This window comes from Tupaia chinensis, unplaced genomic scaffold (assembly GCF_000334495.1).
Source record: "Tupaia chinensis unplaced genomic scaffold, TupChi_1.0 Scaffold000001_1, whole genome shotgun sequence".
Classification (NCBI taxonomy): Eukaryota; Metazoa; Chordata; class Mammalia; order Scandentia; family Tupaiidae; genus Tupaia; species Tupaia belangeri.
Window position 1 is genome coordinate 4,429,056 of NW_006159427.1, and position 14,308 is coordinate 4,443,363.

The following is a 14,308-nucleotide window of genomic DNA, read 5'->3' on the forward strand; positions in this document are numbered from 1 at the left end:
TTTTTTTTCCCAGTAGGAGTTGATTTGATCCATTCATCATTTCATACTTTCTAAGGTAGTTTCCTTCAGTATTGACGGCATCTATTATGAGTTCACACGTGCGCAGGGCAAGAACACTACAAAGTTTCTGTGACCATGAAAGCAAATAGAAGCACCCATGGCAATTTTTACATCTTACTGCTCGTGAAGTGATTTTTAATTTAGAGTCTTCCTACTGCTCTAATAAAAGTACATTGTATTTCATTTTTCTTAGTCTCAAAGTAACTTTAGGGATTTAAATGGATCCAAAGTCTAAACTACAAGGTAAAGTCCAGTTCTGTTGTCTACCATATGTTTTTCAAAATCTGCTTGAAATTTCAGTTGTATCACATGTGTTTAGTTTGGATACATTTTTTTAAAGTCTTCTCATTTCTAACTTCACCTAAGTGATTACATTTTAGTTTTTTTTTTTCTCTCATCATGAGTCACAAGAGAAACAAAAAGCAAACACCAAAGCTTTTGTAAAATCACAATTATACAGTAAATAACAAAAGAGTTAAAGGCTTCCGGTGATTTGTGACAAACTGAAACTAAGTGAAGAGACAGGCAGTGCTGTTTTAGTCAGAAAGCATGATTCATTCTCTGTTCTTTGGAACAGTTCAGTTTGCCTATTTCTAGAGCAGGGTTATGGTACAAGAGCAAATGATGGTCATTGGCAATGAAACTTTCCACTGCGATTGCCATAAGCAACCAAGTTTTAAAATGCAATACTGAAACTCTGAGTGCTCTTGGAAGAATATGACATTTGCAAGATTGGTTATTTCAATTTATCTCCACATTCAAATGTCTGATTTTTAGATTTCAGCATATTAAGAAGAGATAGTAATGAACTGTCTTAAAAGCTCTGATTTCCAAAGACAGCTCAAAGAACTACATAAATAATATAGTACAGATCTGAAGAGTTTCCAAAATATCTTTATTTTGACAAAATAGAATATCGGAATGTTCTTCTAAAGAATGAACATCATATTCTGGCTACAGTGTATATTATTTACTTATTTTTATAAAAGTATTTTCTCTTAGAAGAGGCATAAAAGAATAAGTATTTCCTTAGTAACCTCTGGTGACATTTGACCCTGATGCATTTAGCCCACAGAGTTGGCCTATCACAACAATCCTGTTTGAATATTGGTCCCACTCTTTTTCACTTGATTCTTACAGTTTTCTTTCTCCAAGATATACAATGTCTCTTACTTTGTTCTTAATTATTCCCACCACAATGTAAATATAATGAAGAGTCAGTAGAGTTTTCTAAATTTTCTCTTCTCTTTTATAGGGATTGATGCAGAGTTGCAACCAGATGCATGCCTCCTACCTCTTTCAGCAAGATAAACATTATGATCTGTCCTATGACACTGGAGACAAGGCTTTACAGTGTGGACGCCATGTTGATGTTTTTAAATTATGGCTGATGTGGAGGGCAAAGGTGAGTATGTGTAGACCAGATCAATGTCAATTCAAAACAGAAACTTTAACTGGTAACCACTCTTTGATTTTCAAATTGAAAAAAATTAAATTACAAAAGTTAAGTTTATTTAATCATATCTCTGAATACCTACATTCTAAATGGGCAAGAATATAACAAAGCCATTATCTGATTCTTTTCAAGTCAAACTACTTCTAATGCTCACTCATGTAGAAAACAAATCCATTTTGCTTTATATGGCAGAACATCTTGATTTTTAAAATTTCTCTTTTTAAATGGACATGTAATTGTACATATTTGGGGGATATAGTGTGATAGTTCAATACATGCATGCAATGTATAATGATCACATTAGCAAAATTAACATATTCATCACCTCCAACATCATATATTTGTGGTGAGAACATAAAAAAATCCTTTCTTATAGCTATTTTGAAATATACAATAAGTTTCTGTTAACTGTAGTCATCCTACTGTGTAACAGATCACTAGAACTTACTTCTCTTATCTATAACTTTGTACCCATTGACCAACACCTTCTGATCCTCTGCTCCCCACTATTATCTCTGATAATTACCATTCTACTCTCTACATCTATGAGATCAACTTTCTTCAGATTCCACAAATAAGTGAGTCTCAGTATATGCATCGTTTGTCTTTCTTGCCTGGCTTATTTTGCTTAAGATAATGACCTCCAAGCCCATGCATGTTGACACTGGATGATGGGATTTTATTCTTATGGATGAATAGTATTGTGTTTTGTAAAAATAAATTTTCTTTATCTATTCATCAATGGATACTCAGATTGATTCCATATCTTGGCTATTGTGAATAATGCTACAATAAACAGAGTGGTGCAGATATCTATTAGATATGTTGATTTTCTTTACTTTGACTATATCTTCAGTAATATTACTGGATCATAACGTAGTTCTATTTCCAATTTTTTGAAGAACCTCCACACTGTTTTCTATAATGGCTGAGCTAATTTACATTCCCACAACAGTGTAAAAGTGTTCCTCTTTCTCTGCATCCTTGACATTATTTGTTTCTTTGTTTTGTCATTTCAAAAATAGTCATTTTAACTGGGATGAGATGATATCTCAATGTGGTCTTGAGTTACAGTTTCCTGATGATTGTGAGGTTGAGCACTTGTTCTTATATGTGCTGCCCATCTTCTTTTGAGAAATGTCTGTTCAAATCTTTGACCATTGGAGTATTTGATTTTTCACTATTGAGTTGTTTTAATTCCTCATATTTTCTGACTTATTAATCCCTTGTTTTAAAATCCATAGTTTGAAAATATTTTCTCCCATTCTGAAGGTTGACCCTTCACTCTATTGGTTGCTTCTTTTCCTAGGCAGAAATGTAGTGCTGCAATAAACATGAGTGTGTAGAAGATATAAAGGAAATGTTTCGTGATGTTGGCCTCAGCAAGGATTTTTTTTTTTAATAAAAACTCAAAATTATAGGGAACAAAAGTTTAAATGATAAATGGTATTACATTAGACTAAAGAGTTTCTGCCCAGCAAAGGAAATAATCAACAGAGTAAAGAGACAACCTACAGATTGAAAGAACATATTTTCAAATTATGCATCTCACAAGGGGTTAATATCTAGAATATGTAAGAAATTCAAATGACTCAGTAGCAAAAAAATGAAACTCGTCACTTTTTAGGTCTGCAGGGATGGCTTAATATGTAACTATTGGGTTGTCAGAAAACTTGTAATGCATTTTTGCATAGAAAAACAAGAAAATACATTATGATTTTCCCAACAACCTAATAGTAAGGTTTCACAGTAAATCTCTGAGTTTGTATGTATTTATACAAATGGTCAGATTTCCTATTTTTTTATGATTAACCTCCCTAACTTAAAACATTTCCTAACAAAAGATCTGTCAAATGGCTGAGGGGAAAAAAAAACACAAAATATTATTAAAGGAAAATTGATATCTGGCATGTTTTGCTGAGTGAGTAAATGTTTATTTTCTCTCTAAAATATTAATTAACTTCAAAAAGTAGATATTGAGCATCTGTTATTATGCCTTGTACTGAATGGTGTAAGGAGACTACCATTTTCTAGATAGAATAAGATAAAGATACAGCTAGCCATCATATAAGACAGAACATATCTAGTCATAAAAGAAACACAGACACATCTTGAGAACTTAAAGGATGGAGAGCTCATTCTTGGTTTGAGAAACAAAAGTTATCCATCAAGAAATGACCTTTGAATTGAGTCCTAAACAGGATAGATAGAATGAGTAGGATTCCAAGCAGCAGAGCCAGGAGAAGGACATTCTACGAAGGTCAAGCCAAAGCTTAAGTGCAGATTCTGAGACTGGTGGGGAGTATAAATTAGCTGAAAGATGATTAGGGAAGTGCAACCCAGATGAAAAGTGAAATATCCTGAACTTGGGCTGAGACAGTGGAAATAGAGACAGCTGTAACATATTCTGTAGTTATTTCAGAAGTGGCATCTTATGACTTAGGCATATGTCTAGGGGAAATCCAACTCTACTGTGTGGGCCACTCCCTTTTGTGGGCACCTACAAAGCCAGGGTCCATTTCCAGTGGATTCCAAGTGCAGGTCAGTCCAAACCAATTCTAATTCCCTTTGCACCTATAGACTTGGAGAACTCATGGCATAGGTACTGACTTGAGCATTCAGGCATTGTTCAAACCCTTTCCTAGTGTTCATTAGGAGACACTCTTCAGCGAGGGTAGCAATCTCCAAATAAATGAATTTCTAAATCCATTACATTTCTTCAGTGCAGCTGTTTTTAAAGATGTTTCAAATGTTGTAAGTCACTGGACTGTGCTGGGACCCTCTTTTAGCTGAGATGATGAGAATACATACACAGGAAAGGGCCTATCTTATCTCCATTATGATCACTTCCTCTTGTTCCCGTGTTGGATTAGTTACTGGTGGGCCAGTTCTAAGTGTTCCCAGGATGGGCATTAGCTATTTTTCCAAGTTTTCCATTAGTACTCAGTAAATGCTGAAAGAAGTGAAAGGAAAGCCATTTCGAAAAATAACGCCCTACCTAGTGTTTCCTGTTGTTCATTAAATAGCTCCTGTCCAAGGCTGTTGTGCTGTTTTTCCTGAGTCCAGATTCAGGGCTTTCAGAGCTAGCAAGTAGAAGCCCTCTGTGATAATGTTGCCCATTACAGACATGTGAGTCCTTTATCCATAACTAAAGGAGAACTCCGAAGAGCTTGGCAGAATGACATGCTAGCAAAGCTTCTGCATGCTCCCTAAGATTCAGTCATTCATTCGCTCAACTCATATTCACTGAGTTCCTCCCCTGTCTGTTTTATAATAGGGGCACATTAGTGAACAAAGAAGAGGCCTGGAAATGGAAAATTTACATGATGGACAGGGACTAAGCAGACATTGTGTGCGTGTGTGGAAGGGGGTGTCTCTGATGATGTTTATTACCGGAATGGTGAGAACAGCCCAGACCTCCTGTTATTAGTGACTTTCATGATCACGCCTATGAACAGCAGAGGCAAATTTTCCCCTTGAGTAATCAAAATAATTGCCTGGGGAATAGAGGCTCACAAAGAAAAGGAGTCCACTGTGGAAAGCAGTAATGAAAGGGAACAAAAGCACCTGAGGGGGAGAGCATTAGAGGGAAATAATTACAGGAAGAGCCTGTGGAAACTGTCTGTGTCAGGAAAGTGCCTGAGCAGCACTTGAAATGGGCAGGCTGAGTGCTAGAGAGACCCTCGCCTTGTACCTCTGCCTGAGGTCTCTCCCCACATCTCAGCCTGCTGATGGGCTTTGTTCTTCTCTTCCATAGGGGACCACTGGGTTTGAAGCACATATTGATAAGTGTTTGGAGCTGGCAGAGTATTTATACAATATCATAAAAAACCGAGAAGGATATGAAATGGTGTTTGATGGGAAGGTATGTACTCAGATTTCTCTAATTCCAGAAAAGTTTAGTTTATTTCTATTGACATCTCTGGTCATTTTTTGTTGTGGATAATGTGCTATTCAGGTAAGCAGGGCCATTGCAAAGAAGGAGCTGTGCATGGCAGGGCAGCCATCCTGCATTGAAATGAAAATCAGACTCGCGAATAATTCTGTGTGACGTTTGTAAGTCAGGCACTCCAACAGCAATTACTAAATTAAGAGTAGAAATTGTGAGACCAGCAGATGGCATAATGGTTACATCACTGGACTTCCACATAGTTGACTGCAGTTCGAGTTCCAGACCTGGCAGCTTAAAACTCACGCCAGGCATGTATACACATGTGCCCAAAATCCCAAGATATGAATGGAGATGGGATTGTGACGTAGCCATCCCCCGCTACAGGGCGACTTCTCACTTTCTGTCTCTCGGTCTCTCTCTTGTGAGCACATATGCCATATAGCAAAAAAAATTCTCTCAGATAAAAAAAAGGGAGGGTAGAAATTGTATTATGAACCTGCCAGATAAGTAATTTGAAATGTCCTTGGGGTTTCCAAACTTGCCAGTTTGGGCTGAATGTGGCCGTGTCCTTCTTGTAGCCTCAGCACACGAACGTCTGCTTCTGGTACATACCTCCAAGTTTGCGGACTCTGGAAGACAATGAAGAGAGAATGAGTCGGCTCTCAAAGGTAAGCGATCAATTCACTTGATGTATGTATATATTGAGCCTTTCTGCCACAGGGCGGGTGCCATCATGCCCGATATTGAGCCTTTCTTATGTATATCATCATTTTTTTTTTGAGAGATTTTCACTGTAGGGCGCGTGCGCTCGCCAGACAGACAGAGAGAGACATAGAGACAGAAAGCGAGAAATCACCCCCCAGGGGGAATGGTCACGCCGCAATCCCTTCTCCTCCATTCTCCTCTCGGGATCTTGGGCACGCACGCACACGCGCCCGGCGTGAGTTTTAAGCCACCGGGTCCGGGACACGAACCGCGGTCGACTACGTGAGAGTCCAGCAACATCGCCATTACGCTAACTGCTGGTTCCCTGCATATCATCTTTATGACACACGCAATGTCTTTAGGAAAAATCCCAACTCAGTCAGTATATAGGTTCACTCCCTCTGTGGTCCCTACAGTCAGAATGTACAGAGTAGTAGATACAGAATTTTTTTTGAAGAATTATTTATTTAATTTTATTTATGTATTGCTATTTTTAAAATTTTACCAGAGAGAGAGAGAAAGTAAGAAGGCGAGCCACTAGATATTGGTCCCTAACTATGGTTAGCCATGTGAAAGGCCAGTGCTTTAACCACCATGCCACAGCCTGGCCCCTATTCAGACTTTTAACAACCCTATTTGCTTGTTTTCTGAGAGTTTATGATGTCTTAAAATAAGCAATTAAGTGATCATCTTTACTGGCATTCATAAAGCAGCAAAACCATTGTTGAGGTTGACTGGTCTTCCAAGCAGCACTGATTCTTGGTTTCAAGCCCAAAAAAGAGACTTTGGTGCCAGAAATGTTTAGAAAACAAAGTGGCTGCTGGCCCCTTGAAATGCTAAGGTCAAGGCTACTTGTGACCTGACAAGGTTTTCAGACCTGATGCGATCCCTGGATGGCGACAGGGCAAAGTGCAATAATAAAGGCCACCATTTAGAGTATATATTGCATCCTATGCTCAACTCCCAACACTTTTTAATCAGCTTTTTATATTAAAGGCTAATAAAAACCTGATGTGGGGAGAACTGTGATTGCCCCATTTTGCTGATAGAGAAACTGAAACACAGGGAGAAAAAGTAATTTTCCCAAATCTCAAGAAAGTCTGGACTCCAACACCTGAATTCTTAAGCTTTAAATTCTGTTGTGGTCTGTAAGACACCTTTATCACTTATATTCTCCTGTTTTCTGAGATATGACTTACTGTGTACACCAAAGACAGTCTTGAAGGGAGACAAACTCAGGGCCTGTCTCCCACAGTGCCATTAGAATGGGAAACAGGAATGACAATATATATTTGGTTCTCAGTGACTTGATTGGTTGATTGGTTTGGGGAATTTGTTTTGTTTTGTTTTGCTTCTGTTTTTATTTACCATAAAAGAGGAAACTTCCTCTAGCCACTGCAGGTCATCTCCCTCACTACGAATGGGACACTTTATTTCCTCCTATGTAAAATGAAGAACAGGATTTTGTATGGATTTAAAACCTTCAGAAAACCTTAAAAAGTTAACACCTATCTAATTAAACCAAGATCAAATTCCTCACTAGGACGAAACTTACACCTAGTTGAGGTCTTTAAACTAAGACTACTAATTAGAGTGGCAGCTACACCCTGGCTATTCCTTAGAATCATCAAGAAGCTTCATTTTAAAACACTAGGGCCAGCAGGTGTCATAGAGGTTAAGGCACTGAACTCACACATAGCCAACTGTTGTTCAAGTCCCTGACCTGGCAGCTTGAAAATCACACCAGCCACTTGTGCATATGTGCCCAAAGCCCTAGAGGAAAATGAAGAAAAAGGGGTTAAGGCTGGCCATCTCCTTTCTGGGGGATTAGTGATTTCTCACTTTCTCTCTCACTGTACCTCTCTGGCAAGAGCATGCACCCTATGGCAAAAAATCTTTAAAAAAATCAAACAAACAAACAAAAACTGACAGGGACCAGAAGGTCATGTAGTGGATATGGTGTTGGACTCCTTCATGGCTAACCACAGTTTGAGTCCCAGACCTGGCAACTTGAAATTCATGCTGGGCACTTGTGTGTGCATGCCCAAAATCCTTAGAGGAGAATGGAAAACAAGGGATTGCGGAATGGCCATTCCCCGTGGGGAGTGATTTCTTGCTTTCTCTCTCTGTCTCTGGCAAGCACATGTGCCCTATTGCAAAAAAAATTCTCTAAAAGAAAAAAAAAAAGGAAAAGAACCAAACTGACTACAAGGTCTTACAAGGTCTTACCCTGAGAATTCAATTCAATTACTTTTGCATGAGCGTAGAAATGATTCTAAATGCTTGCCACGTGATCCCAGTGTGTAGCCCCTAAAGGAACAAATGGAAGAAAGCTTCTAGAACTGGGACTCATGATGCATGTGTCTGGGGTACAAGGTGTTTGGTCATATTTGAATTCCAGGAAATTAAGCTCAAGAGGTGGGGACTGTGAAGGTGAGTAGAAGTCACATGGGACAAGATGATGGGTGTTGGCAAAAAGTAAAAAAGTTGTGCGGAGGGGTTTCTGCTATCATTAGAGAGGGAGGAATCAATAATTTCATTGAAATTTGATGGTGTAGTGCCTCTATAGTATAAATATCTTAGCAATGATGAATTTTAGCAAGTTAAGGATGATGTTTCCATACTTACTGACTTTCACTTCTTTCTTTGAATTCACTGACCAGACTGTGTTTATGGAATAGTTCGACTAATTTCATTTGTTGGATCAGTTTATTATCACTATACTGAGTAATGGAGAAAAATAGGATTATAGAAAAAAAGGGTTTTCTTTCCTTCATTTTTTAAGCAAGTCAGGTCTGAGATGACCTCACATAAATACATCTTAGATTTTAGCACATTACATAACTTGTGATGGGGTTGGAGATTGTTACCTGGGGACAACAATCAGAATATTAGTAAACCATTTTTATACTGATGTTTATTCAAATGTGAAAGTCTCTAGGGATTACGAAAATGAATGTTCTTGAGTTTTTTCTATGATGTAACTCTATTTTTTAAGGTTATTTATTTACTTATTTCATAAGACACAGAGAGAGAGAGAGATGAGCAGTCTTAACAGGGTTTTATACCACAGTGCCCCTAGACTTTCCCAGCCAGCCAGTATCACAGGCATGGTTCAGTATGTGTAGGTTGACCAGAGAACCAAACTCCAATATTCCGTATGGCCTCCAGTATTGCAGAGTACCTCTGCCCCACTGTGGCTGGGCCTTGCTTATTATCATTATTATCACTGAAATAAAGAGAATTTATCAATTCTTGGAAATGAACCACATAAATATTAAGATTAACTTTTGTTCATCTATGTTATTAATTGTTCAAAGTTTAAAAAAAATTTTTATTAAGTGTGGGTTCTTAAGATATAATGTTCAGGAACCAATAAAATCACACACGCATTTCCAACAGGAACAGATCTAACGTGAAATAAATAATCTGCACTGTCAAATATGACAGTACCTTGTAGCTATTTACATTTAAATTTAAATCAATTAAAAATAAATTCAACGAAAATTTCACTTCTGTCACACTGGCCACATTGTAACTGCTTAACTTCTGACTACTGACTACTATTGGATCTTGCAGAGACAGAGCATCACACCTTGACGTAGAAATCTCTTGATGGATGTCACAAAGAGCCAAATGGAGGAAAATATGGAGCCTTCTGTGTAGTATATAGGGAAAAAATAGAACAAAGTTCTGGACAAGGGGGGCCAGAAGGTGGCATGGTGGCTAAAGGTTCTGGACTCCCACATGGCCAGCCATGGTTCAAGTCCCAACCCTGGTGGCTTGCTTTCTCACTCTCCCCACCAACTTACTCTGTCCCTCTCTGGTCAAATGAATAAAGTTAAATAAAAATAATTTTAAAAAAAAAATCTGGATGAGGCAGAGGAATTGTACATGGCTTTAGCATATAGTAAGCACTCCAAACCATTTGTTGAATAAGCACTCCAAACCATTCGTTGAATGAAAGTGCCATCTTAGTCTGTTTGGGCTACAAAAACAAACTAAAGTGGGTTACTTATAAATATTTCTAAGTTTTCTTAGTTCTGGAGGCTAGGAAGTTCAAGATCATGGTGCTAGCAAATTCTGTATCTGTTGTAGGCCCCCTTTCTGGTTTGTAGATAGACTTCGTCTCAATGTATCTTCTTAAGACATAAAAAAGGGCAAGGTAGCACTCCGAGTCTCTTTTGTAAGGCACCAATCCTTTTCATGAAGTGTTGTAGTCCATCTTCTTTTGCTTCAACAGAATACCATAGACAGGGCAATGTATGAAGAACAGTTCATTTGGCTTACAGTTCTGAAGGCTGGAAAGTCCAAGAGTATGGCATTGGCACCTGGCAAGGGCATCCTTACGATGTTATCCCATGGCGAAAGGGCAAGTGAGCTCAGAAGATAGAAAGGAAATCAGGCCAAACTCATCTCTTTTATTAGGAGCCCATTCCTGTAACAACTAACTCACTCCCAAGATAGATAATTGACTTGTTTATGAGGGCAGAGCCCCTGTAATCTAATCACCTCTCAAAATTCCCACTTCTTAATAGTGTGACAACAGCAATTAAACTTAAACACAAGTTTTGGAGGAGACATACAAACCACAGCATAAAGACCCTGTTTTCATGATCTATTCACCTACAGAAGGCTCCACCTCCTAATATCATGACACTGGGGGTTACAATTTCAACACATGAAATTTGGGGGGACATAAATAGTCTATAGCAAGTATCTTTCACATATTCCAGAATAGGGAAGGAAAATAAGAATTAAGAAACCTAATAGTGAATCATAAGTGTTTTCCCAGAGTTCACTGGCTTGGGGACAGACATCTAGATGACAGCAATGATTATTACTAAAACAAGCATGGTCACATCTTAATGAGAGAGATAAAGAAGAGAATCTTACTGGTGTGTTTCCTGTTGCCCAGTCAGGACTGTGAGTATGCAGGTAGCACTGCCTCTGAGGTGGAGGAGATGAACAATGCATGGGCACTATGGCACTGGGCCCTGTGGGGACATGCCTGCACAATAATGCTTTAGACACAGGGAAGGGGCAGTAAGTAGACCCCAGGAAGACACTGATCAAAGAATCAAAAGGTCTATTGGTTATCTCTTGTGTTTTCAGCTCCTCTTCATTATTATCTTTAAAGTTTTTTCTTTTTTTATCGTTATCCACATCTCTTCTATCATCTTTTTAAAAAAATATTTGTTTATTTATTTAATTCTATTTGTTATTATTTTTTTATTTGAACAGAGAGAGACAGAGAGAGCAAAAGGAAAGGGAGGAAGCAAGTTGCCAGGGAGAGAGAGAGAATGAGAAAGCAAGCCGCAAATCCAGGACTTGAACCATGGTCAGCCATGTGGGCGTGTCCAGTGCCTTAACCACCACGCCAACATTGGTAGATGGACTTCTGAAAGGCCAGCAATGACTTTAAAGTAAATTGCTATGGAAGTAGTTTGGCCCTGTAAGTTATTAAATACAGTGGGGAATTTAACTGGTGATACTTTTAACAATTCAGAATGTTTAATTTACTATTATTCTGCTTTTCTATCTTTCAAAACTTTCTCTCAGGCTCCAAGATTTAAAAACAAAAAGATTTTTGGGACCAGCAGATGGCATACTGGTTACATTGCTAGACTCCAATGTGGTTGATCACGGTTCAAGTCCTGGTCCTAGCAGCTTGAAGCATGCCAGGCGTGTGTGCATGTATATCCAAAATCCCAACAGGAGAAGGGAGGAGAAGGGATTGTGGCATGGCCATCTCCCCAGGGGTTGGGGGGGGAGATTTAGCGCTTTCTTTTTCTCTGTCTCTCTGGCAAGTGCGTGCACCCTATAACAACAACAAAAAAAAAAGGTTTTCTAACAGAGTGAAAATTCATTTCTATAATCTCTTATGACATTATTTCATGGTGCTTTAATATGAGTCCTCTTTGAAGAAAACAAATGTGAATTCAAATTATGGAAAGGTCCCTGGTTATTGTTTCCTGAAGAATTGACAAAGGTAATTATAGTATAAAGGAAAAAATAAAACCCTGAAACTCATAAGGCATCCCTGAAGAGCTCTTGCAGTAAAACCTTTATTGATTCTCCAAAATGCAACTTCTTCATCTTCTAGCCAGCTTGCTTTATTCAGTAAAATCAAGAATAAGCCCCAAAATAAGGTCTAGAAATAATTGAAGAATCTATATATTCATCAGAATAGTCTGAATCTTATGTTCCTTCTTAACTTGCAATTAGCAAGCATGCAATGAGTAGATGTTCCATGTTCCTGCTAATTTTAGTTCATCAGCATTTTGGGGAAAGCAACAAAAAGTCGTATGTATTTAGACAGCTGTGATTCTGCCAACCCAGCAAGCTTCAGAAATGGAGAATTCAATCTCACTTTATGCCAAAGTCTATTTGGGATGTAGCTGTTAACATTAATCTTTTTGCCTTTGGTTTGCATTCATCTGAAAAGTTAGAGATGATTGTCCTTAATAATTAGTGCCATTTCTATGTGTTCATTTGCTCATGAAAACTAAATCGGAGTTTAATTCACTGAGGAAAGCATTGTCATTTTATCATTTTTAAGGAATAAGCATGATGTATGTACAAACTAAGAGATAGTTACGTGATTTTTTTCTCTAATTAAATTCCAAATCCATGTGAATTTAGATTTTCTTTTCTAATTTGAGATTTCTTTTCCCGGAAATACATTGATTTGTCATGTCCGACATCACAAAGTGATTAACTTCATGTCCTGAGGCTATGATAGTCTAATAGATCCATTTTCAGAATCCAGTCCCAGACTAGTGAGATTTAAATTTATTGTGTTTATTCCCTGGGATGAACTCATGTTCTTCATACATCCTTAATCTGTTAGGGCAAAGAAAGACCAACCCAAGATAAGCATCCCTTTTTGCATCATTTCCTTGTGAAACAAAGAAGAGAGGGGAAGGGATGTAAGAATCTGTTCGTCTAGAACCAGAAAAATCTCAGCGCCAGAATCGTTATCTTCATTAATTTCTAAATAATGAAATTAACTTCAGAACCTGAAGTGGAGGTGAAGTGAAGTCTGTCTGTTGGCTTCATCTTTGGTAACTAAAGAATGATAGGGCCTGATGAGAACCTTGTTCATTTTGTGCATTGAATACTTTTAATATGAAAACCTCCTTGTAAACCGATGATTATTTGAATTGATAGTAAAAATCACATGCTCATTAAAGCATTCCATTTGAATATACCTATCATGTAAAATGACTTCAACGCTAATATAAAGTATGGTCCTCATTTGAACAGATTAGCTGACTATGTATATTTCAAATCAGCCTAAAACTTCTCTGACATCTACCATTCCTAGTTATGTATTTACGGCAATGAACTTAAAAGGTCAGATGTCATGTTTAAACTCCAGTGGTAAATATGTGCAGGCAGATCATACAAACAGTTAGATGTAATTTAAATTTGTACCTCTTCCTAGATAGCTTTTCCTGTTATGCTAGTCACTATTAGTAAAAACTGAGAAAGCTTTTATCGTGTATTCAACACTGTGCTGATAAACAACAGAAATTAAATCCACGGTAGCTCACAGACAGCACCACCACTTGGGAAGCTGGAAGCCACATGGGAGGCCTGTGTTCAGTTCCTGGGCCAATCTGGACATCAAGACCCTGTCAAAAATACCTATCTGTGTCTTTCTCAGTAAAATGGATTACAAGTGTGAAGGGATTAAAATAGCTGTGATACGTTCTAGAGATAGTTAATAAATGAGTCATGTCAAAGTTGAAGACTAATTTTGGTGAGTAGTGGAAGATGCATCCTCAAAGCTGAGTGGCAGAAGACATTTGTGCCCTGCTAAAGAAAATAAACCTAATTTCATACACAACAGAGAACTACTGAGGCTATAGCAAATAGTTTGCATATGTATAGTAAAGTCTTGCCTGTGAAATGCTTCTGTATGTTAAATCTGGTGGGTTCGGCTTTTTGCCCCAGCTGATTCTTCATAATTATTAAGAAACATCTTTTAAAATATCTCGTAGGGAACCAGCAGTTAGCGTAATGGCTATGTCGCTGGATTCCCACATAGTCGACCGCGGTTCGCGTACCGGACCCGGTGGCTTAAAACTCACGCCGGGCGCGTGTGCGTGCGTGCCCAAGATCCCAAGAGGAGAATGGAGGAGAAGGGATTGCGGCGTGACCATCCCCCCTGGGGGGTGATTTCTTGC

The 14,308-nt window shown here is 38.2% G+C and overlaps 1 protein-coding gene across 1 annotated transcript in view; it reads left to right on the plus strand.

Annotated features, from left to right (window-relative positions):
- GAD2 (glutamate decarboxylase 2) overlaps window positions 1–14,308 on the plus strand; it is a 103,021-nt gene that overhangs the window by 84,479 nt on the left and 4,234 nt on the right. The window contains exons 13-15 of the mRNA XM_006139728.2: window positions 1,316–1,465; window positions 5,274–5,381; window positions 5,987–6,076. Of these exons, the coding sequence (XP_006139790.1) occupies window positions 1,316–1,465; window positions 5,274–5,381; window positions 5,987–6,076 (348 nt within the window). The remainder of the gene's footprint in view (window positions 1–1,315; window positions 1,466–5,273; window positions 5,382–5,986; window positions 6,077–14,308) is intronic.